This window comes from Clarias gariepinus, chromosome 3 (genome assembly GCF_024256425.1).
Source record: "Clarias gariepinus isolate MV-2021 ecotype Netherlands chromosome 3, CGAR_prim_01v2, whole genome shotgun sequence".
Taxonomy (NCBI): domain Eukaryota; kingdom Metazoa; phylum Chordata; class Actinopteri; order Siluriformes; family Clariidae; genus Clarias; species Clarias gariepinus.
In genome coordinates, this window is record NC_071102.1 from 28,563,068 (window position 1) to 28,587,695 (window position 24,628).

General features: G+C 39.0%; 1 protein-coding gene across 2 annotated transcripts in view; it reads right to left on the bottom strand.

Moving 5' to 3' along the window:
• Positions 1-24,628, bottom strand: part of ripor2 (RHO family interacting cell polarization regulator 2) — a 45,812-nt gene that overhangs the window by 16,933 nt on the left and 4,251 nt on the right. The window contains exons 1-6 of one of the 2 annotated variants that reach the window (XM_053492583.1): positions 19,176-19,305; positions 6,128-6,248; positions 3,846-4,016; positions 2,356-2,434; positions 2,090-2,113; positions 1,864-1,917 (exon numbers count right to left, since the gene is read on the bottom strand). In XM_053492583.1, the coding sequence (XP_053348558.1) occupies positions 1,864-1,917; positions 2,090-2,113; positions 2,356-2,434; positions 3,846-4,016; positions 6,128-6,222 (423 nt within the window). In that variant the 5' untranslated portion in view covers positions 6,223-6,248; positions 19,176-19,305. Of the gene's footprint in view, positions 1-1,863; positions 1,918-2,089; positions 2,114-2,355; positions 2,435-3,845; positions 4,017-6,127; positions 6,249-19,175; positions 19,306-24,628 lie in introns of those variants that run through there. The other variant, XM_053492582.1, reaches the window with a different exon arrangement.

Consider the following 24,628-nt stretch of genomic DNA (forward strand, 5'->3'; position numbering starts at 1 on the left):
CATCGGCTGGACGCCCATATTACTCTGTCCTCTGGCAACCACAGATTCTCTGTGTCCGACAAAGCAGAGTCTTATAACTAATTAGTGGTAACATAATATCCTCATAACAGTACACCACTATCCAGAACGACAGTGCTGTAGGCAGCCCAAACAAAGCATTTTCAACCTAGTCTCTATATACTGCATCTGTAGTATACATGTGTTTACTGACATTTTTCTCTACTGAGGAATAAGATCAGTTTACTCAAAACTTCATATTTTTTTGACTCTGCTCTCCATTATTCTGTCCTGAACTCAATGTTGTCTTGTATAAAAACACTAGAGCACTTCAATTAAGTCATCAGAGGAATAAAGGATATAGAAGGGATTCTCTGCATACAAGCATTACACTCAGTGTTACACAAGCACAGAACATATTTGGACGCACACACAACCAGAACCGGTTCAGCCGTCAGGGGTCTGCCTATTATAATTCAGAGAATTGCTCTGACCCAGATCGAGGGCTAGTAAGAAAACAACTTATACAACAAAATGTATCCAAGGAGCTCCGAATTAAATGACCTCAAGGGAGCTCCATCATGCTCTATCCACTATCCTGAAATGTAAACAAAGTGTTGCTGATGATTCAATTGGCATTCAGTTTGTAGGAAAGCAAAAATATTACAGGCCTAATTTTCTGGTTACGTGAAATCGCTCGAAAACGGTTCCCACTCTTCTATTTCCAGGTTACCATGGCGACCTGTAAAGCAGGAATGCTTTATGAGTTGCCAATCGATGCGCCACTGTGCATCAGCCGCACACCTGCGAGCATCGCACAGGGCACAGCAGGGCTCTGGAGACGTGGGCACTTTGGAAATGAGCTGCGTCAATTGACACTGACAAGTTTGCATCAATGCCCGAGAGCACCCACTCAATGTTCACAACTTCACTGTCGAAGCTGAAAATGATGAGACATTACAGCTGATTCACACGGTGTATGGCCATTCACACTGGCTTTACAATGGGGTTTTCATTTAAACCCACCGAGGATGCTCGTGTGGGGATGTGTTTGGCTGACAATGTGTGGAGGAAATACACAGTGGTTGTAGGTGGAGATGGAGAATGTCAAACAAAAGAAGTAGAAAAGGAAAAGAAGGTTTTAAGCTTGGTAATAGTGCATGCAGCTGGAAACCTGTCGTGAGAATTATTAAGGAGCCAACAAGAGGTAGGAAATGTTACTTAAAAAGCTATTAAACCCTTCCTGTGAAAAATTCTTGCCATATGATTCGAGGCAAATCTATTGTTTTATAGTACAGTGGAACCTTGGATTACGAGTATAATTCATTCTGGAAGTGGGCTTGTATTCCACAACACTTGTAAATTAAGGCAAAATTCCCCCAAAAGAAATAATGGAAACTCAAATTATTTGTTCCACAGCCCAGAAAATAAATACATAAAAATAATTAAAACAAAAAATAAAGTAAATATAAATATATAAGTAAAAATAAAACAAATTAACCTGCACGGTGTCAAATTACCTGCATGCACACATAAGGACAGGCTGAAACAGAGCGGGAGAAAGATCTTTCACCTCTCTAATGAGACTTTCTTTTGCTTTACACGCGCACGTGTGTCATGAGAAACAGTACACGCGCGCTGTACACACGCGCTTACAAACAGTGCTTCTTAATGTACACATTAAGAAATTGCAATGTACACAATGGTAGGATCCATGTGTCAGGAGGTTAAATGATGCTAATAAACAATACATTTATAAAATGCTATCTCTGGTGTGGACTGCTTAGATACCATTAACATGCACTAAACACAAATGAATAAAAGCAGAGAAGCAAAAAAAAACAAACAAAAAAAACAACTTCTTACCTTACTTATGTGAAACTCCAGGCGTCGTATATATCTCTCAATTGACTTAATTTGCTGCATCAGAAAACCAGAGAAAGTTTAATTATGACATGTTTTAGTTTTAATAACAGTACAATGCACGGAAATAGTAAGGTAATTTTATGTCCAAGAAATTGACATGGTTTTGATGTAAAGCTGCTTTTATTCAGAGAAGTCAAGTGTTTATGGTTGCATGCTTTTTACCCACCTTGTCAAGATCATACAGCACTCCCTGATGAAACACACACACACACACACACACACACACACACACACACACACACACACACGCAGTCAATGAATGCCAGTGTCAAGATTAATACACCACTGAATTTACTTTCCTGTTTACACAACAAACTATTAAGTAACTCTATGAGCTCATGTGACCTGTGCAGTGTTTTCCGACATTAAATTAAACTCAACGAGCACCAGGTAGACATGATTTAGGGTGGGCACGTGCTCATGGTGTCTCACCAGTCTGGAGTTCCTCTTCATGTCCTTCATGAGAGAGGTAAGCTTCTCCAGCTCCGCTTGATGCACTTCCAAATACTCACTGATTCAAGAAGAACAGAGAAGGGGGGAAAAAACTTAGTGTCTTAATGAGACGATGAGACAAGACATGTTCAAAAATATGACCATCAGTATACTGTAAAATCTTAGTTTGATTAGATGAGGTTTAGGATTACTTGGATCTATTTGACAAATCAAGATTTAACATGACATAAAATTGTTATGTTTGAAAACTGAAATGTATGTATTTATTATTAATATGGATCATATTTACTTTCATATTTATTTTCATATTTACAATTAAATGTATCTATTCATACATTGTATTCCTATGCTAATTATAAGTATTACCTAAATGTAGTGTGTGTTAGAATGCACAAAATATGAATAAAAGTTAGTAAAAAGGTACCACTGCTATATTTGAATACAGGTCATAACCTGGAATTTCCAAACTTTTTACTGTGAAAAACCAAAGAGGTAGAACAACAAAAAAAACTTTAAGACCTTAATATGACTTTCCACAGCTTGAAGAGCAAACAAAGTATTATTTTTTATCTTTAAATTAGTTTTTTTGTGTATACCAGGATTTGCTTTAGATGAAGAAACATCGAGACACGCCTTAAACAGATTACACTTTTGCCTTTTCAATATGTAATAGGGTGTGTTAAAAATGATCCACACTCTGGCTGTAAAATAAATTTAGACAAATGCACCATTTTTCTTTTTCAAAACTAAGATTTTTATCATTTAAAATTGCATTTATTTTTATATTTTTATATTTAATACAAATGTTTTAGGCTGAGCTGTGAGCCACAAATGCACTGCTGTCTTCACCTCTTCATCAGAAGTGAATCTTCATCCTCGTACGCCTACTTTCAGGAGACCAAAACTGAAAGTCTGATGGAGCAAGATCAGGACTATAGGAAAGATGCTTTACCACCTCAATAAAGTGTCGACAAAGTGGGCAGACTTATTAGGACACGCATTGTCACACAACATCGCATTCCTCTGCGTTTAATCCAATGTTTAGCCTTCAGTTCTTCAATAATCATCTCACTGTAAAGGGCACTGCTGATTGTCGAACCTTTTTCCTGATAATATTCCACTGATAACACTGGTCCTTTGAGAATCTCAGAAAATTGTAAGCATTAATCAGGCTCGTAGTGATGCATCCGTGTCTCGTCACCAGTGAATCACAAGTGGGGCATCCAAAAAGTTTTAATATAACCGGAGTAGTGCGGATGATTTTTGACTTATCCTCATAGGAAAAAAAAAAAAAACAGTTGCTAATAAAAAATGAAAATGGAGGAGTCTCTGTTTTTTCCTACACTTACTTTATACTGTACATGTACTATACTATGTAATGTACTCTATATCAGTCTCTATATACACATGTAGTGCTGTTGGAAAGCGTGGTGTATGTTGACAACAGCATAAAAATGAACTGGACTTACTCCAGACCCTGTTTCAGCGCTCCATACACCTCCTCTACTCTCTTCGGCTGCGGTTCATGTGAGCTGCTGCTGCCGCTGCTGCCGCTGGATTTGTGCCCACACAGATGGGGCTTCTTGGGCTTTGTAAGCGACTTCTTCTGTGCTGCTCCGTTCCCTATGAATGAGTTACACCTGGAAACATGCAAGAGCACAATCACAATCAAAAATAACCAGGGCATGTTTTTGTTACCGGAACTGGAGTAGCTTTATAAATGTATGCTCTGAGCATTATATTCATATATCCAAGGTCGAGGACAAGGACATCATGGTTGTAAATGTGAATTGGTGTTCAAAACATCAGAAATGCATGTTGCACAGTAATGCGATGGCATTTTAATGTTTTCTGCTGTGACAGTTATTCACCAACTAATAAACAGCTGCATTCCTGAAATTGCATTCCTCATTGCTTTACACGTCTCAGCAAGCTACATACACTCCGATAAATCTAGGCCACTTCGGAAAATAAGCACATGCAACTGCCTAGGGGTCAATAGGCACGCTGCCATGATCAAATAAACAAGTTACTCACTAGTGGTAATTCAATCTATTCATAAATAAAGAAATCACAGAGACAGCTCTACTGTCTCTCTCTCTTTGCATGTTAAATCCAACACATATGACAAAAAACATCTGCAACATAATAAAATGACAACTCATTATGCCCCACAATAAGCTGTAGTGCAATACAGCCAACATTATATTACAATGTTTTCAGTAGGGATGCACCGAAATTTCGGCCGCCGAAAATTTTCGGCCGAAATAGCATTATCTGTTTCGGGCGAAACGTAAGAAAGCGCCGAAAAGAAAAGCCGAAATTGTCGCCACGCCTCTCCCATCCTCCCGTCTCGTTCGCGCTGTCATTACGCATCAAACACGGAGTATGTCGGCGGTTTGGAAGCACTTCAAAGTTTCAGATGAGGACAGCAAAGTTGCAATATGCAACATTTTTTTAATACAAACAAAAAGAAAATATTTTAAACATGTTTTTTAATGAAGCCATTTTCGGTTTCGGTATCGGTTTTCGGCCAAGTGCATCCAAAAATTTCGGTTTCGTTTTTCGGCCCAGAATTTTCATTTCGGTGCATCCCTAGTTTTCAGCATCCTGGACATTCACAATATATAGAGGTCACATTACACATCACTTATTCTCTATACCACTTATCTTGTACCGGATCATGGGGGCATAAAGGCGGGCTACACCTTGGATAGGGTGCCAATCTATCACAGTTCACACACTCATGCACTCTCACAAAACGGGCAATTTGGAAATTCCAATTACCCTAGTCTGTATGTCTTCGGACTTTGGGAGGAAACTGGAGTACCCGGGGGAAACCCCACAAACACTATCAAGAGAGAACATGCAAACCCCACACTCATAGGTCTGAGGGGGAAATCAAAGCCACAATGCCAACCACTACACTACACTACCATGTGGCCTAGATCGCCATATACAGTACATTTGCTATCTATAAACTATTACCAGAAACTTTTGAGCCTCTTACATCAGAGATTTTCTTTTGTATAATTTGCAATGTTGCAGCTCTTTTTTTTTCTTGATCATTTTTGCAATGAAACCACAAAACACCAAATTATCCATCTTGAAGTCATCCTCATAGTGAAAACACTTACTGACATATGGCAATGGAGAATTATTCCAAAAACGTTCACTAAACATCTCCTTAGAGAATCCTTAATCAGATAAACTTTTTCTTTGTTAAAAAAATGTTGTCATCAGATTAAATTAGATTTCTATTAGATTTAAATTAGATTATATGGAGAATCTGCCTTACAGTTTGAGGCCCCCATGTAAGTTATTAAAACCTTGATTTTCCCTGCAGATAGAGCTGCTGTTAAAGAAGAAAAAAATAAACACCTTCTGACCTGCCCATGTGTATATATTTATATAATAAAACTTTATACTCAATAATTAAATTATTATAATTAAAACATTACGATTTTTTTTAAATTAGCTGATTATAGAGTACATATTTATTAAAATGGCTCAAAAAACCCACTGTATCTGCATTATGGTATTGTAAAAGCTGAATGCAATACCCGATTTAAGCCAATTGCTGGATTAAATTAATACTTAAGCAGTATTTTAATCTCATTACTAATTGAAATATTTCTGCTGGCATCATACGTGCACCTACAGTATGCACTAACAACCTAACCTTTTTGTAGTAATAAAAAAAGAACAGCTTTTGAAAGGGTTAGTGTTTGTGGTAGATATAAATGCGCACCGTGAGCGTCTTTCCTGGAGCGTGCTGAAGCCAGCGAACGACTGACTCCGGATAATCCCACTGGGTCCTCCAGGAGAGTGTGTACCAGCTGCCATAATCTCTGGGAAGCGGGAGGAAACTCCTGCAGAGAGACAGAGAGGTCAATGGGTTAGACAAAGATCACTACTATAATTAAAGGGGCATGGTCTAACAGTATGTAGGGTTGAGATGGTACAATAAACTGTATTACACAATCTGGAATAAAATACTACCATATGCAGTTTATTAATCAATAAATTTGATTAAATGTTTAAACAGTTTGCTAAGAATTCTTTATTGAAATCTGTTTGGATCTGTCTGTTATCTGGATCCAGCCAAGCTCAGCTGTCAAAATTCCACCAAAAACAAAAGCAAGTGACTCATTTAATCCTTTAAGCAAATGGGGGCTGAAAATAGTCACTGGCTCCATACTGTGCCCAATCAAGTACTCTTAGGAACGGCTTGTTGCCTCTTCCGGCTCGAGTAGTGAGGAAGTTTTTCTCTTGCTGGTTCTTCTAGTCTAGACTTAGGGGCACAAAGATGAAAAACTCATCCAAAATCACTCACGCACACATCGTCTATACCGCTTTATTCTGTATTCAGGGTCACAGGGGGCCCAGAGCCTGTCCCAGGTGACTTAGGACACAAGGTGAGGTACAGCCTGGACAGGGTGCCAATTTATTGCAGGGCACACACACACGCTATGGACAATTTACTTTGGGAAGAACCCGGGAGAAAGCCCACCAAGCACGGGGAGGCGGAAAATCGAACCTGAAACCTGAAGGTGCAAGACAAAGGCTGGTAGTATCTGCAAAGCTTTTCCAGCTGAGCTGAGGTTATGTGCAGACATGTGTTTTACTGTGCAACATAGTAAATACTGTATACACACATTTATCCTTTCTCATGTAACAAACACATTTATCAATTACAATTCAGCGGATACAGTCGAGGCTCCTGAGAGTTTTAGGGTTTGTTTGGGATCAAACCACCTCATTGCAGAGGCAGTGGCTTTAAAAGAGGAACATTATAAAACTCTCAAATCGTGACGTACATTCCATAGAGCTGATTTGCCTTGGACAAGGTATATGCATAGTATTCCATATTTTATATATTATATATATATATATATATATATATATATATATATATATATATATATATATATATCCATCCAATACCACATATCAATATATCGAAATTGCACAAAAAAAAAAAAAAAAAAAAAAGCTGATAAAAAGTGAGGTTAATATGTATATGCGCATACAAATCACTCGGGATGCTATGGATAAATTCCACCCACCGAACGTCCCACTTTCTATTTCCCAAACATCTAAAGAAGACAAAGCGGCATTTTGGACCTTCGTGCATGCTTGGATGGCTGCTGAATGGAAGTACCCCTCTCTCCACTGAGGCCTGCATGGAGCAGCTTATGAAAAGAGACATAAAGATCTGCCTAAGGAGGGCTACGTCATCCCTTACTCTTTAGGCCCAACCCTCATCAGCATTCTGACTACAGCAGCATGGCACAGAGATCTGGAGGCCTCTTTGACAACAGATTGAGAGAAAAGAACGGAAGTGAACAAGGAGAAAGTCCCCCAGATCAACGGCAACCGGGTGCTTATGAATCAAACATGATGTAGAGAATGTGTATAGTAATATGCACATATATTACTCATTTAAATACTGTATATAATATTTTTTTTTTTTTTGCAAATTCTTTAGAAAGAGATTTTGATACACAATCAACTCTGGCTACATTTACTCCAGGCCTTACCCAGGTCAGCATAGTTCAGAAGCTAACCTGTAATGATCAAAGCCAATGAGAACTTTTTTTTCTAGATGTGAATAAACAAGTTTTAAGCTTAGATATTCCATAAAATCCATGTAGATTCTGCATGTTACACATGGCTATTCTAACTATACTATAATATACTATACTATTATAATAAGATGTTTGCAAGTGACCAAATCTATATTTAATCATTACTATAATATACTGTATTAGATCTAATAACCCATTTAATGTCTTGATGTTTGAAATGACCTCAAGTCACTTAACTCCTGGATGGGGTGCCAATCCACTGCACACATACTGTACAAAATCACACAGGTAATTCTGGGAGAGGCATTAAAATGGTTTAGATCCTACCCGTCTGATCGATACCATTTTGTGGATCTAAATGGAGAACCGTCTGGTAGGGGTGGGAATCTTTTACCATCTCACGATTCAATTCGATTCCGATTCTTGAGGCCACGATTCGATTCAAAATCGATTTTCGATTCAAAATGATTCAATTTTATTCATAATGATTTCTAATCGGGTTTCTGCTCATGATCTACTCTCATCTGCTTTGCTATACAGAATAACAAACATTAAAGTGTCTTTTTCACATTTATTAAGTTAAATTCTCAGGGAAGTGCCTTTTATCAAAAACATTGTCTGGTTCTCAATTGCTACTCATTAGTAGCTAGCTATAAAATAAGTTGGAACAAAAATAAAGTGCTTCTTCATAATACAAAATGGTTGAAAATAAATGCATTTCCCAGGAAAGTTGCAGTTTACCACAAATATCATGTAGAACACAACCGGAGAAGACCAAAAAAACATCTAAATTTCTCGGTCAGATTCAGTAACTTAAAGAATAACAAGTTATGAAAATAAAGTGCATCACGTTAGTGCCACTCTGGGTGTTTCGGTTAGGGCACTGGCGACCTTTCTTTTAGTCCCATTGTAAAGCTGTGGCACAGCTGTTTCAGTGAAAAACTTGCGGGACGGTATGGCGTACCTCGGCTCCGCTGTCTGTAACATGCAGACGAACCCCTCGTTCTCCACCACACTGTAAGGCCTTAGGTCTTTGGCAATGAAGCAAGCGATAGACATAGTTCTTTTTTTTGCTCTCTCGAAGTTGGCAGGGAGTTTCATGAAGCACTGCAGTGTGCGTTGGTCTGCGGCTGGCGGCTGACTCTGCTCCGTGTCGCTGAGCTCCGATTCTGAATCGTTGCGAATGAGAATCTAGATTTTCCTGTGAATCGATTTTTTGGCACACACCTACTGTCTGGTGTAATGCCACTGAAATATGGGGTCCTACAAAGGTCAGTTTTAGGTCCATTGTTATGCTGATGATACCTAGTTATATATCTCAACAAAACCAGACGCAATATTGAAAGTTGTCTAGACTAACAGTGTGTCCAGGATATAAAAGACTGGATGACCAATAACTTTCTTTTTACAAAAATCAGATAAGACAGAGATATAACTTATTGGCCCAAAAACCAGTACACAACAGCTCTCACAATTCAGCTTGCGTTTAGAAGGATGAACTGTTATTACCAGATTGACAGTAAAAGACCTGGGTGGAAAATTAGACAGTAACTTGTCTTTAAAAATCATATTTCCAATATCACAAAAACAGCCTTTTTCCACCTTAGAAATATTGCCTTTTCTACCCATCCCGAGGCATCTGGAGATTGTACCAGCTTCAGTGGACAAAGGCCAACCCTGCGAGGATCCTGAGGGATCCAGAGAAGGACCAGCTCCAGCTGGATTCTGCTTTATTATGGTTGGAGCTACACATGCTGCTCCTGTGCTGCCTGTGATCCAGACCACATCTGCCCTCTGCACCTACTGACTCATCCCTATGCTGAACTGGACTTCACGTTAATTTAAAGAACTTTAGTTATATTGAACTTTCAGCTGCATAACACACATGATGTTCTATAATTTTTTCCCCCTTACCACCCAAATGAGGATGGGTTCCCTGTTGAGTCTGTTTCCTCTCAAGGTTTCTTCCTATTGCCACTATTCCTATTGCCTTGCCACTGTCGCCGTCACCTTTGGCTTGCTCATCAGAGACAATCTCATTATTATCTAGACACATTTTTCTCACACATACACACTTCCATAAATTTTCTTTTCCAATTTTCTTTTTATTTTTGTGAAGCTGCTTTAAGTACTACTACGAGGCTATTAGGGTGCATAAAAGGGAAGAAACCTTAAGAGGAACCAAGATGAAAAAAGGAACTTGGCTTCCTGATTTTAAAAAAAAAACACATCAACATGTATACATTAACTTCTTGCACAAGCAAGCAGATACATGCCAGCACATTTAACCCACTCACACAATCAGTGTGACTGGCTGGTTACATGTAAACAACATCAAAGTTAGACCACAGTGGTTTTTTAACAGCAGCCTAACACCATATGCTTGTCCAAAAGATGTTCCCCATAGCAACAGCAAACAATACAGAGTGTGTGGAGTAAAACAACATTGCTATTATGCGGACTGTGCCGAGACCAGCGCCTCCACCTCCCATTCAGCTCTGAGGGTCTGTTGTCTTCTCCCGCGCTCTACTACAGGCAGTGCTAGGTAGGAGGGCCCTTGTGTTTGGGACCTCTCAGACTGCTCTTTGTGTTTGACTCATCCCTTCTGTCTTCAGACACACAGAAGTGACTTCATCACTGCCCTCGGTGCCAGCTCACAGTAGTTACCCACTGAGCAGCGCCCTATTTAACCCTGAGTGATTAAATCCGCCAGTGGAAATGTTGATCAAAGCTTGGATGTGATCTGTTCTATATAATACACACATAACATGCAAATCTCGCTCTCGTGTTGTACATGTACTCCTGCTGCCTGGTGATACTTATGCCAAATCCAGAGAGACGCACAGTCATGTGCTCATTACAAGACTATATGCTGATACAGTATATGCTCATAATAAAATTGGCTTTTTTTTACCGCCGCACCTCCGCGCGCAACTTGGCACGGGTTTTACACCCTTCCTAATGCAATCGTCTCATTCTATCTCGACTTGGGATTGCCACTGGGGTTTGGGCATGGGGTGGAAACTGAACCCAGGCCTTCCGCATGGCAGGCAAGAAACCTACCACTTTTCCAAACGTTGTTCCTTGCACCGTCCCTTGCCTCAGGATATGAAAATTAGGGATCTGAATCCACAAGGGATTTTTAACCTACGGTAAAACCTACGGATTATAAGAAACAATAAAAAGGAATTAAAAGTGGTGGCACGATGGGGTAGTGTGGCCTTGCATCTTCAGGAATGAGGGTTCGATTCCAGCCTTAGATCTGTGTGGATATAGTTTGCATGTGCTTTGTGAGTTTCCTCCGGGCACTCCGGTTTCCCCACAGTCAGAAGACCTGCAGATTAGGTTAGCTGGTGTTCCCAAATTGCCTTTAATGTGTGTGTGTGTGAGCCCTGCGATGATTTGCGACGGATAGGGTGTACCCGTCTCTTTCGCAAAGTCTCCTGGGTTAGGACCCAGCCCCACTCCGACTATGTATAGGATAAGGATATAGGAGATAAATGAATGATTGAATAAATTAAAAAGCACGGGAATAAACCAGAACCAGCCACACTCAGTCTAATATTATAGCTCTGACACAAATAACTAAAAGATGCATTCAAGACTATTAAGTCATAAACTCTATAGATGATTAGATATCCTGTAGATATTTTTGAATTCATGGTTCTCAAACGCCTACATATAGCATCATCGAAATTAAGGTTATTTTTAATTCAGCTTTAATGTTACTGTATGCTGGAAAAGAAAAGAAAAAAACCCTGATGGAACGTCTCAAGCAACGAGCTATAATTGCCGTTGGCACTGTATGCAGAAGTGAGATTTGAGCGGCGGCTCGTTATGAACACAACTGGCAGTAACACGTTTGTGTGTTTTCGGCAGAGCAGCTTCTCTCTCTGCTTAGTTGAGCAGGAACACACAGGGTTTTGCTCAGAAACCCCTGAGACTATTAAGTGCAAAAAAATACAAAACATAACAGGTCCTCTGAGGCAACCCTGAACTCAAATGTGTCACCAGGCACACAGGCATCCTAATGCACTTCACTGGAATTCTTCACCAGAGACGAAAACATCAGCCAGCCGATAACAGAAATGTCACATGGCCATGTTGAGGTTTAAACACTGTGCTCATGTGTTTTATTCTAAATGGTAAGAGGCCGACTTTGACGCATACAAGATTTGTCTTTTGAGATAATAATACGGTCATGACAACATAACATTGGCTATCAGGTTAAAACATCTTTGGTACTAGTATAGTGTTATATAATCGAAAGATCCCCAGATCTGGCTGGTTAACTCAGAAATGAGTTCACACCACCACTCAGCACTACACATTATGCTCAATATTACAGTTTTTCCTTACGGCTAATGCAATTTGCCCTGCAACCCCCTTTAAAGCAGCAGGGTTATTTATACATTACAACGTTGCCATACAGCTCAAATCTGACCATCTTTACCTCCCATTTGTTTAAATCCCAGCCACAGGAGATAGAAACCGAGGCACTACAATGTTATCTAAGACTGAGTGTGAGATGCTGATACGAGTGCTTTAAATGTCATGCCACTTCCTATTCCCACTGTAACCGGACTAGAAGAGCAAAAGGATATGGATAAGTTTGACTCCATTATGGAATGGTGTATGACTAATAATGTCAAACTGTCGAAATCACACAAGGTTTTCAAGAAATTTGTGCATGCTGGAAATACCAGCAGACCAAGCAGGACACGGTTCAATGCTACATGACTCGGGTTATGGCGCGGCTTTATACAGACAGCTTGTCATGAGAAAGTAACTCATGGATCTAGGTCTTCTGTAAGGATGGGTGGAGGAAGCTGGGTTTTAAAGTGGGTCAACACTACATGCGTGACAGAGAGCCGGGATGACGTGCGTAACACATAATGCCCGGTACCAAGCCAGAAGCTATGTGGAAGACCAATATTTATAGAACAGACTGACAAGAGAGGCATGTGTAAGGCTTGACATTCCTGTATGCATGGTGTGTAAGGCAGCAAGAAAATGTGATTCAAACACAGCTGCTAAGACCAGCTGAACCCAACCCTGACAACACACACTTCCACACACCCGATCTCGGTCACAGGCTATCAGGCACGATGAGAATCCAACAGCCACTTAAGCTTTATAAATTAACCTCTGACCTAGAAATTAGACAACTTGAGATATGCAACGATGTCTATGTAGAGGCGCGTCAATGGAACATGGAAGGTTGGACGAGCTTAAAGTTGAGTTCAAAATATGACATGAGACAGTGGATCAGTGAACAAACTGCTTATTTGTGTCTCTTCCGGTTCCACCATAACAGTGTCATGAAGACCAAAACCAAACAAGCTGTACATACTATACAAATACAGGATGCACAATGGTTACATTATTTCCTGCAACAGCGCTACTAAATACTTGAATCAGACTGATCTGAATGCTTTCATTAATTTTGATTATAGCAGCTCAGACAGGGCTGTAAACCAAAGGTTTATATTAATATGCTTCATTTAATGTCATAATTTCCATCATTGACAGCTAATTCTCAGGAACGTCTATGACTCTTAAAATAATCTTAAAGACAAATCACAAGCAAATAAAATGTATACCCATTCATGCTTTAAAGCTTTCAGACATTTTTGAAAGGACAAATGTCAGTTCCTTGAATTTTTAAAATTGAATTTTCACGCTGGAGAACTTTGAGGTTTCTCCTCAACACAACCAGCTTCATATTTTAGGAAAAAATTGACTTTTTTTATAGATGCTATAACAGCAACCAACCTGTTTTGTAAGGGTTTAACCACATTAAAATGTCTATAAAAGAATACTAACATGTTGCCTTGAACCTTGGAGATTAGGCTAATTGGCCTTGCCAAATGGTGTGAGTGTGTGTGCCCTACGATGGATTGGCACCAGGTCCAGGTCCAATCCACCCTGTCCACACCCCTATTTAACAAAGACATTTTTAGCTTCGAAAAATTGCTGTGGTATAAAAGAATTAAAAATTATTTAAATATTTTAGTTAAATATTTTCCCGTGTGACATCACATATGTTTTATTCCTTAAAACCGAATTGCATACTCTGTTACCAAGTGACTCAGTGACAACAACTGGATGACGTGAAACATAAGTGAAACACTTGTGGATATAAAAAGACAGTCTTGTGGTCATGCCATAAGAAATATTTGCCAAGTCACTGCTCTCTTTTAGCAGCACTTTCGACTTTGATGTACTGAAAATAAAAAGTATTAATTGTGTAGGCAGAGAGCCATTCTGGCAGCTCACATAGCACAAGGCACATTAGCGCCATGTTATAACAGCAGCTGAGCTACAGACAGCATGTGTGTATGTTGAGAGAGTGTTAGCGTGAGAGATGTTTAACTAGATTGTGCTCCGCTCTACTTAACCAAATGCGCTTAACTAGTGCATCTGTCCCCACTATGATGCATCAACCCACAAGTGTATATATATATATATATATATATATATATATATATATATATATATATATATATATATATAAAAATGAAGCAGTGTTCATGCAGGATAAACAGTGCATAAGTTCTAGTTTTTATTTTGGACAGCATTGTGCAATCTCTAAAGCTGTGAGCAAACACATTTACTCAGAAACAAGCTTTGCTTTTAGGAAATACTCACCCAAGCTAAATCACTCAGAGTAACTACCCCTCCTGTAAACCAGCACCTTCACCTATTCATAGAAACCGAAAACATTATGTTGGCTCACAAATCTCTAAATCCACTAATTCTAGCTTCTGTCTAGCTTCGTGTTGGGGCAGCTGTTGTTTGTGAGCGAGCGCTCGCTTGTTGTTTATCACATTGCCTCTGGCCTGCACAATCACCTCCATTCGCTCAGGCCCCTCTACAGCGGTCATAGTAGAGCCGTGCATCTTGTCCCTCCAGAGACGTACAGCACCTTGTCTTTATAAAAGACCATCCAACTCAGGCCATGTCAACTCAGGCTGCAAAAGCAAATTATAAATCACAGTAGACTTGCATCTAATACAATCATCGGGCACATAAAGAGGAAACTATGTGCCCAACAAAGATTCATGATCAACTTCAGTCCATTAAACAAACAACAACAACAACATACAATTTTGTGGTACACATTCAGAAGTACTGAGCTGTTTTGTTCCAGACGTCGAGCTGTTTTGTTTGGATTAGAATCATGGCGATTTTTCAGTTTTAACCTTAGAACACTTATGAGCGCTAGAGTCTAATCGAGAACCACCGGCATCCTGTACAGTGTGTATCTCTCACACCCAGTGTTCCAAACCTGACATACAAAAAAGCAAAACACAAAAACAATCTAGTTACTTCAAAATGTCCTTTTCTGGTCAAACCTTATTCACAGATACACCATCACCAAAGGCAAATCAGACTCAGGTAGGTAAAGTCTGTAGCTGTGTAGCTTAACATCCCCCATTGGTGGTCATTCTTATTAGATTTGTTTACATAGATAATGTAAATATATTGCAAATGTGATTTAAATTTTTAAATTATGGTGTAGCCAGCATGGTAGTGCATTGTGTACCGTTCCTGAATCACAGCCAAGGGGAGCTGGTCTGTTTGTTATTTTCAGGTTCTTCAACACAGTTTATTCCAAAGCATGCTGGATTATGAACTGCATTAAATTGGCCATAGGTATGAATAAGTGTGCACCGTGCTGTGCAATAGCTTGGATATAGGATGCCATTTCCTATCAACTGCTGATTCTTGGCATTTAAATCACAATATAAATAGCTAGGTTTTTTTTCAGTTTTCTTACTTTAAAATTACTTTGTTGGGGAAAAAAAAACAAGATTTCCCTAAAACATGACAATCACCAAGAAACCTGAATTGAACGTCCAGAGAGTTTCAGCCAATCTTGTCAATGGTTACCAATGGTAAAGTTTAAACTGGGATACATTAAATATGACACTTATTAGCTTATAGGGATAAACGTATGAAAGATCTACGACTTCTGGAAGGTTACTAAAAAGGTGCTCACTTGATCCAGATGGTCTGTTAATCAGGAGGATTATAAAGCAGCCCTTTGCTGTCCAGCGCCACTGACAAATCAGATCATCAGCTTACAGTGAAAGGAAAATAAAGAAGAAACCCTCAGAGACCATCAACACATTCCCCGCTCAGCACCTGCTCCATCTCCTATAAGGACACAGGGCACACTCACCAGGGGATAATCATGACAAATTGATGTTAACCCTTAAAGCATACTTTCTTCTGCATTATGCAATTACTGTATATGCATAAAAGCATAATGGCACTCCATTGGAGTAAAATTCTGGCCAATCAGATTTAAGAAAATTAACTGTGATGTTCTGTGATGCAATAAAAGGATAAAACATCTTTAATGGCATGCTCCAGTAAACCATTTAGGTTTGCTAACAAATTTAACATATAGACAAGGAGAAAAAATGCACTGTGAATAGTGACTCTCATCCAAATGTATCATAGTTTAAAATGCTGCCAGATTACCATTAAGAGGCAGAGCACCCAATTCTTATAAGCATTACTCTTGGAAGGTCTGAGACTGCAGCAATCATGCAGCCCTTACCTGTAATTCACCACGGTAATTTAATAGCACTGTCATTACTGTGATGCTGAGCAACACACTACGCATCTCATCATGACCGCAGGACAGCAGAGGATAAAAGGTCTGATGACTGCTTTCATCCCCCACTCCAAAATCTTCCAATTAACCACAGCCCATCCAGAGAATCTCAAATTTCTCTCTATTTCCCCCCATCCCCCAAATAATCCCCTGTCTCCATCTTTCTTAAAATACCCCTCCTCACACCCTCAGGGCCGAGCTCTCCGACTGGGATTTGTCCAGACAAGAGCAGACTCGGTGGCAGATTAAATACTGATAACACTGACAGAACTCGGTAATAAATCACAGTTCAGCCCCACAGAAGATGCAGCTGTAAAGACCTGGACAATGGAGGAAGTTTTCCATCTCAGCTCTTTCTTGGCTCATATTTACTGTGGGTGATGGTTGCTGCTAAAGGATTAGAAATAAAAATATACAATGCTGGCCACCAAAGGCTTGGACTAAACCCGAGAAAGCTGATTGTCTCTTAAACATCTTACTTTCTAGCACAGATGTGTAAATGCAGGGTTTTGGGAAGACATAACAGGTCAGAAGGTCGGGGAGTTTATTTTTTTTAGAGGAAGCATGCATACAATCATTAATGCAACAATTCATATTTAAGCTGACATCACCACTGTCAAGGCTTATGCATTATTTCATAAAGGGACATCACTGTTGGATCAACCATAGAAGTAGTTTTTGGCAATAACTGAGTCTTAATTTTACTTCCAAATGCCTATTACTTTTAATGCATTTGTCCCTAAAGCAAATGTCACTTAAAGCAACCAAGAGAAAAAAAAAATTACAATTGCTGTTAAATTCTCAACAAGCTATATTTTTACATTTCTTTATAAGACACAATAAAAGCAAGAATTGTAAGGGGGTGACTGTTAATGTATGTAATAACTGAAACTAATGTGTTTTGCAGACATTCCACAAAATAAAATGTTACCACAAACTGACTATAAACTATATGGCGGGTGTGGGGGGTGTAATTCTTTAATTAAGAAGAAAAAAACTGCATCACTGAAATAAACTATGGGGTAATCTATTACAGAAAAAAAAAAAAATCAACTAACCCCAATGGCACTGATTATGTTGTGATAACATAATGTGACATGTTGTATTCTTTGCTTGTCAGATAGATAAGCATGTTTGTGTCAGACTAACAACAACACCGATGTTTCCCCAACAACATGTCCATCAAATATGCTGCACTGTAACATCGATTTTGGGAGATATGCTAAGAAAAGTAAAGTTTTTTGTTGCTTAAAGAAAAGTCCTTGTGCTGCTCATGCGTGACGGAGAATACTCTGAGAATGCCAACTTGTCTGAAGCACTGATTTCACTCTTATCTATAAGACAACAACAAATGAAACATCAACTGACTCACTTCGTTCCTGGCCACAGGCTGAGATCCTCATCACACTGAGAAACCTTAAATTTTCCTTTTTTAAGAAATTTAGAACAACTACTAGCAATGTCTTCTAACGTGTCAATGTCTTCTAACATGGTGAGACACAAACCGAAAAAGACTGGCGAGAAAGAGAATTTAAGCACGGAAAGAAAAAAATAAAAATACAGTAAAACGGGAAAAGAAGAACTGAAAGACTGAGTCGAGGGGGTTCGTCTGTGGCAGTGGCCATGTTGGCAGCGTTATGTCTTGGCACCTGTCTTATGAAATGCCCTCCAGGAGAACCCACTTCGGTTTGTCCAGTGGAGCAAATCATGAGCGTTTAACCATGTCAAAGCAAGCGGGTTGTTGATTTTGACCCAACCTCGAGTTGTAGGCCATTTTCCTTTCCAACCACTTCTGTTTTTCAGCAGACGACAATAACCTAAATTACAGTACAGTGATGATTGTAATTATTCGCAAAAAATGCAAAGCTCCCAGGCATAACAAATGTTCTCTTCTCAGCATGAACATGCTACTTGAAAAAAAAAAAGAAGAAGAATGTTGATATTTTGATTTCTTACAAAATGTTAATAGAAACCTGCCAAGACTGTGGTAGATCACAGTTAAAGACAAGACTTTGCATATTTCTATGGAAGATCTCAATGTCAAGATAAACTAAAACTTATGTGAATCCACTGTAACTGGTCAAGAATTTTCATAGAACTGCGGTTTATTCATAACTTTTGCGATATCAGTCATTTAAAGCCTGATATTGCAATATAAACGATTTATTGATCCCACATTGTGTATTATTTAGATTAGAAATAAGGCACAGGGGTCCGTTGCTGCTGCTCTTCTTTTGTGGAACTGAACGAGACCACCTGCGTGAGGAAACTAATCAGCGCCTGGAAGGAGAGATAAAGCAGATACGTTGCGTAACTATCGCTGTTTAAAGGGACAAATATCGCGAGCACTTTCCGTTAGGTGCGCTTTCATCTTTTAGTCAACGCACTGATATTTAAAACAATGTAGCAATTTAAACCAAAACATTGCAGGAACACGGTGTCTCAGTTTGCGCGCGCGCTGCTCACAAGTAGTCTAAATTCAAATCCGGATTTTTTTTCTATCATCCTGCATTACAAACACGTTACTAGTTTGCCTTAATACAGCATTGCACTATGATTCTATAAGTGTAAATACTCACAGCACTGCAAGAAAAAAAGCTTAATCCAGTTCAATCCTGTTTACTCGAACCTCCATCAGAGATCCACCATTGAGCTTCATTCAACTCATCCACACAGCTCAGCGACTCTGACCGATAACACCCTCGAAACGATAGCTTCCGATCCGAAACTCGTGTGTAATCCTAGTTCAGATTTGCACCCACCACCGCCCCTTGAATGCCGTCTGACCAATCAGGAGCGCGTACTGCAAAAAGTAGGCGGAGTCTCCCCCTCCTTCCGCCCTCATGAATATTCTGTCTAAATATTAGGCTTAAAAAGTGCATCAGGTCAGCGTGTACCAGTGCATGTACCCCAGGGTTAGTTTGATATTTGCTCAGCTGCCCTGGTGGACATGCATCATGCATACAGCATGTGTGTAAAAAAAAAATTCTCTTAGTCATATGCACAAAAATAGCTCTGTTACATGGAAAAGAATGCAAGCTACTAACCAGCTGACCAGTTTTAACACATGAACAACAGCGGCACTACTTTAGAGCAAATTAAGGTCACAATGCATGCATTAGGATTTTATGAACCTTCTTCCCAGTTCTGTTTGACTGGTGGCGCTTAGTTAGTAACCTAGTAACCCAGTGTAAGTATCTATCCAGTGATGTAAACTACAAAGCACTTTTTTTAAAAGTCACTCTGGATAAGAGCGTCTGCCATATGCCTAAATGTAAATGTATAAATCTGGGATTTCAAACTGCTCGGCATGTTTCGACACCCGGAATTTCGACACAAAACTAGCCATATCAATATATAGTCCGTTACCCCAATTTAAACCTCAGGTTTGTTACTCCTGCACAACTTAGATACAGTAAATGCTCATATTGAGCTAATATTAATTTAATTTGTTAGTTTATTCATCTTCAATAAATGCATTAGCTTGGTCAGTATCACAGTCTGGATGGGATACTACTTAATAGGAAACCCTGCACATGCATAGCAAATCAACCAACATGGACTCAGGAACTACAGGCAGACTGTAAAACTAGCTCACAGTGGTCAACATCATCATTTATCAATGTCCTCTTGCTGTTGTTGGTCTTTCGACTGCTCTTATCGAGGGCTCGCCACAGCAGACCATCCAATCCGCACGCAAATTTGCGCGGGTTTTACACCAGATCCACTTCATGAGGCAACCCTCCTATTATACCCAGTTCAGATACCAGCACTTTATCCAGTGGTGGGGGTTTGGGCATTGGGTTGAACTGAACCCAGGCTATCTGCATGGCAGGCGAGAAACCTACCACTAAGGGCCCATCACTCATCAACATCATATTTGATAAAAAAAAATAATAATCCAGTGAATGAGGTTCAAGATAGATCTACTGTGCAATGCTAAAGAGAGATTTTTTTTTTACTTTGCGTGCATGGGAAAGCCAAATGGGTTTCATAGTGGAATCATAGCAACAACATAAAAGTTTAAGCACTTGTGCTGTCTTGTTACTTATAACTCACTCTTCCACCCCCGGGATGTTACTTTAGCCTGTACCTGACTGTTGTTTTTTTTTAAGACCTGGCCTTTTAATTCACATGCCACGTGCTGTACATCAATTCGGAAGGGAAAGAGAATGCATTTAGTCAGCCTTGGGCAGTGCAGCACAAACACCTCCACATGCATCCTCTTTCAGCTGCTGTAAAACTTATCCTGTAATTATGGTTGTCATCAGCAGCCCCCAAACTAGCAGCTATATTTACTGGTGCACAAACAGCAATCATGTCTCATACATCTTAACACAAAAAAGAACTCTACTGTTATACAAGGCCTTCAAAATGGTTCTCTTACTAGGTGTCTTGTTTCATACCTTTTAAAACTCTGTTTAGATTTTGATTCTCCAGTATGTGACAACAGAGGGGGATTAAAATAACACCCAGGAAACAAGGTCTTTTTTGAGTCACGTATGTCAGAACATCCTTTAGAATTCAGTGTTTTTTTTTTCTTTACTAGAATTATGGGGTTGAGTCACTTGGCTGAGTCATAGACACATTAACATGGTGGTTATGATGAAAGATACCTGCCAACCTGCCAACGTCTTCTTGTCCTACGGTCATAATATTTTAGCTCAATAAATGCAAAGGAGTCAATAGATCAAAATTAACCCATGCTCTCTGGGTGGGAAGAATGGCATATACACAGCAGCATTCGAAAATCCTGGGTATCTGTGAGCTTATGTATTCAAGAGAAAAGATAGTTATTTAAAAGTGTGTGACCCTATTGTATGATGCAGCCAGAGCAGCAGTTATATACAGTATGTTTCACATTTCATATTTATAGGAGGAATTTTTTAGCCTTCTCCTTCCCTGATTCAGGGACAAACTAATAATCATAACTTTTTTTTCTTCCATTTTTTTAATTTAATTTTCATATTTTTTTATTATGCGAGGATACAAATTGGATTATTTTTTTTTTGGTTATAGGTAAATAGAAGCTAAAGGTGGTCAAACAAAATATTATACTTGTCACCTTTTTTTGGTGGAGCCAGGCAGTGCATTATATATTATTATATATTATACATACTGCTGGTCTTCATATATTAATTTCCAGTCATGCCTTGATAGATGGATAGATGGATGGATGGATGGATGGATGGATGGATAAATAGATAGATGGATAGATGGATGGATAGATATAGATAGATAGATAGATATATAGATAGATAGATAGATAGATAGATAGATAGATAGATAGATAGATAGCCATGCACCTTTATCAACATGTTTTTAAGCCTATCCAAAAGGCCTAACCCTTTTAAACTAAACATGGATACAGATTCTTTATCTCTAACATGTCCAACAACTTCCACTGTGAGATCTGTTCAAAAATACTGCACAAGTCATAGAGGTCAGTTTGTGAGGATGAACAAGCACAACTGTGAAGGAATGTGTGTGTGTGTGTGTGTGTGTGTGTGTGTGTGTGTGTGTGCGTGTGTGTGTGCGTGTTTAAATCTGGTTTTAGTCTAGATCTAAACTAGACCAGGCTATACTAAATCTAGTAATATCTAGGTTACATGTTGTCTCACATCTAAAGATGTTGTAACATTGCATATAGCACAGTTCTTAGATATGTTATAGCACAAAGTGATTCCCTGTGTGGTGTGTTAAAGCATCTTACATCACATTATATATAAGGCCTTAGGACAAAGGACACTTTGATATTACTTGGAATCCCATTTTGATTTGGAAACATTCAGTCACAGAGTCTACACAGAACATCTTCTGGCTGCCCCTGAAGTACAGCTGTAGGATCTTTTACTTGAACATTATTCTGCACTTATCAAGTAGGACCTTTTACTTGATCATTACTTTATAGATAGGTAAATAGATAATAAGTTCCCAACATACAAACAAGCTCTCAGAACGTAACTTTTCCAACAACATTGTCTAGGTACTAGGATACTAACACAATTGGCTATATGCAGTATTAAATTAACATGTTCCACAATCTTTTCCTTGTACTATTAGAATATTGCCTTTAGAATTTAGCCTTTAGAATGGTTGAATGATTTATGTTAAAAAATGAGCAAAGTCATCTAATTATTTTCACTTTTGTCTCCATGTTTATTGCTGCTGCTTTTACGCTTGCTTATGGACATCCAGGTAATGAACGCCAGACATGTGATCTAAGTTCCGCAATTGAGAACATGCACGAATGCATGTTCGTAGCTTTGAAAGTAACTCGAATGTTCATGAAGTGATGAATAGTGCTGACTTTACAAGCCTGAGGAGGCAGTGTTATGATTTGGGTTGCTTCAGTTGCTCAGGTCTAGGCTCAGCAATATTATGTGGCAATACAATGAAGTCAGCTGAAGACCTAAATGTACTGAATGACCAGGTATTACATCAGTGAATTTTTCTCTCCCAAAATAAGAATGATTAATATGCATAAAAGAACTATGATTCTACTTTTACCTCTCTAATTTCTCATTAAGGAAGAATACAATATTAAGGGAAACATAACATTATGATATGCACCATTCAGCAATCAAAGTTTGAAGAGCTTTTTATACAATGAAAAACGGTACTTTTAATATTTTACATATACCTGAAAACAAAAACACATCACAAAATATAAAACAACAGTATCAAAGCAAAAAATTGGAGAGGTCTCTAAGCCTTGGATTTCACAAAATTGCCACCTTTTAGCTTAATAACAGCCTCAAACACAGAGTTTGGGGTCAACTGCGAGTCATCCAATATAATGTTCTAAACTCTAAAATCTGAAGGTGAATATTTATTTGACATTTAAACACTTTCATCCCAAAAAAAGATTATAGCATTTACATATATTTGACTATGTAGTTACTGTATATACAAATGTCCAGTTCATATAATCACACATTACATAATTAAAGACGAGTGAAAGCATGCAGCCAAAACCACAAATGTTTGACTGTTACCGTGTGCAAATCTTTACAAAAATGAAATCCACATTCAATTCATAGTAAACCTTTTTCAAAGCTAGAAAACCGTGCCTAACCTGACGTCTGTGTATATTTTCACTGGCAGCACGCTTATACAGTTAGTCAGGCTTAGTTAGATTAAAGACCATCATGTCTTAAACACACATCTTCTGCCTTTGGTCTTAATAACAGACTCAGCTGTAGGTAGCGGTCCAGGCCGCCCACCTAGCACAGCTGCTTGTACACTCCTCACCAGGTGTTTAGATGTGTGTGTGAGTTTCTGTTTGCATTATGGGCTCTCTGTTGTCTAGGATCAGTGGATCAGCAGATGGGGTTGTATGTCTGACAATAATGGTGAAAGTCAGAACATAAGAGTTAGTTCCTATGTGACTATCAGACAACTACATTTCCTTTCATCACTACTGATACTGATCAGCTGCTTGCACGCTCTTGCTATTGCAAGGCCTCAAACCCCATAAGGAAGAAGCCTTGGTTATGCTATGTTTCACTTTCAACATACTTTCTTTTTAACCACTGTAAAGAAAAGAAATAAATGTAGCCTTGCGTTGGTGGAAAGCTTGTCTTATTTGGAATAAAGTAGGTCAATGGGTGCTTGTGTCATCAGGCAGTGAGACAAAAGTACCATGCAGCCTACGTGGTGTATATCTGAAAAGGCTGGCCCCCTCTGGTGATAACAACATTCTGCATCATCTTCTCTTTGGCAGTTGAGTCTCTAGCAGAGAAGGCTTTTTAAAATTCCAGTTTCATATTATGCAAAGAACAACCATGTCTCTTCCTCTTTTTCTCTTCCTCCCTGTTTCTGCTCGATATAACCCAAGCTGTACTTGTTCTATGTGCCTAGGGCAGTGTGTCCTAAACTGACGTGACCAGATCATACCATCTTCTTCTGACATAAACTCATCCCAGGCCTCAGGGAATATCGCAAACGACCTATGCGTGAACTCTGAAAAAGGAACAAACATGCCATCATGTGCACATGTCTGACTAGAATAAATGGAACCCAGTGCTGA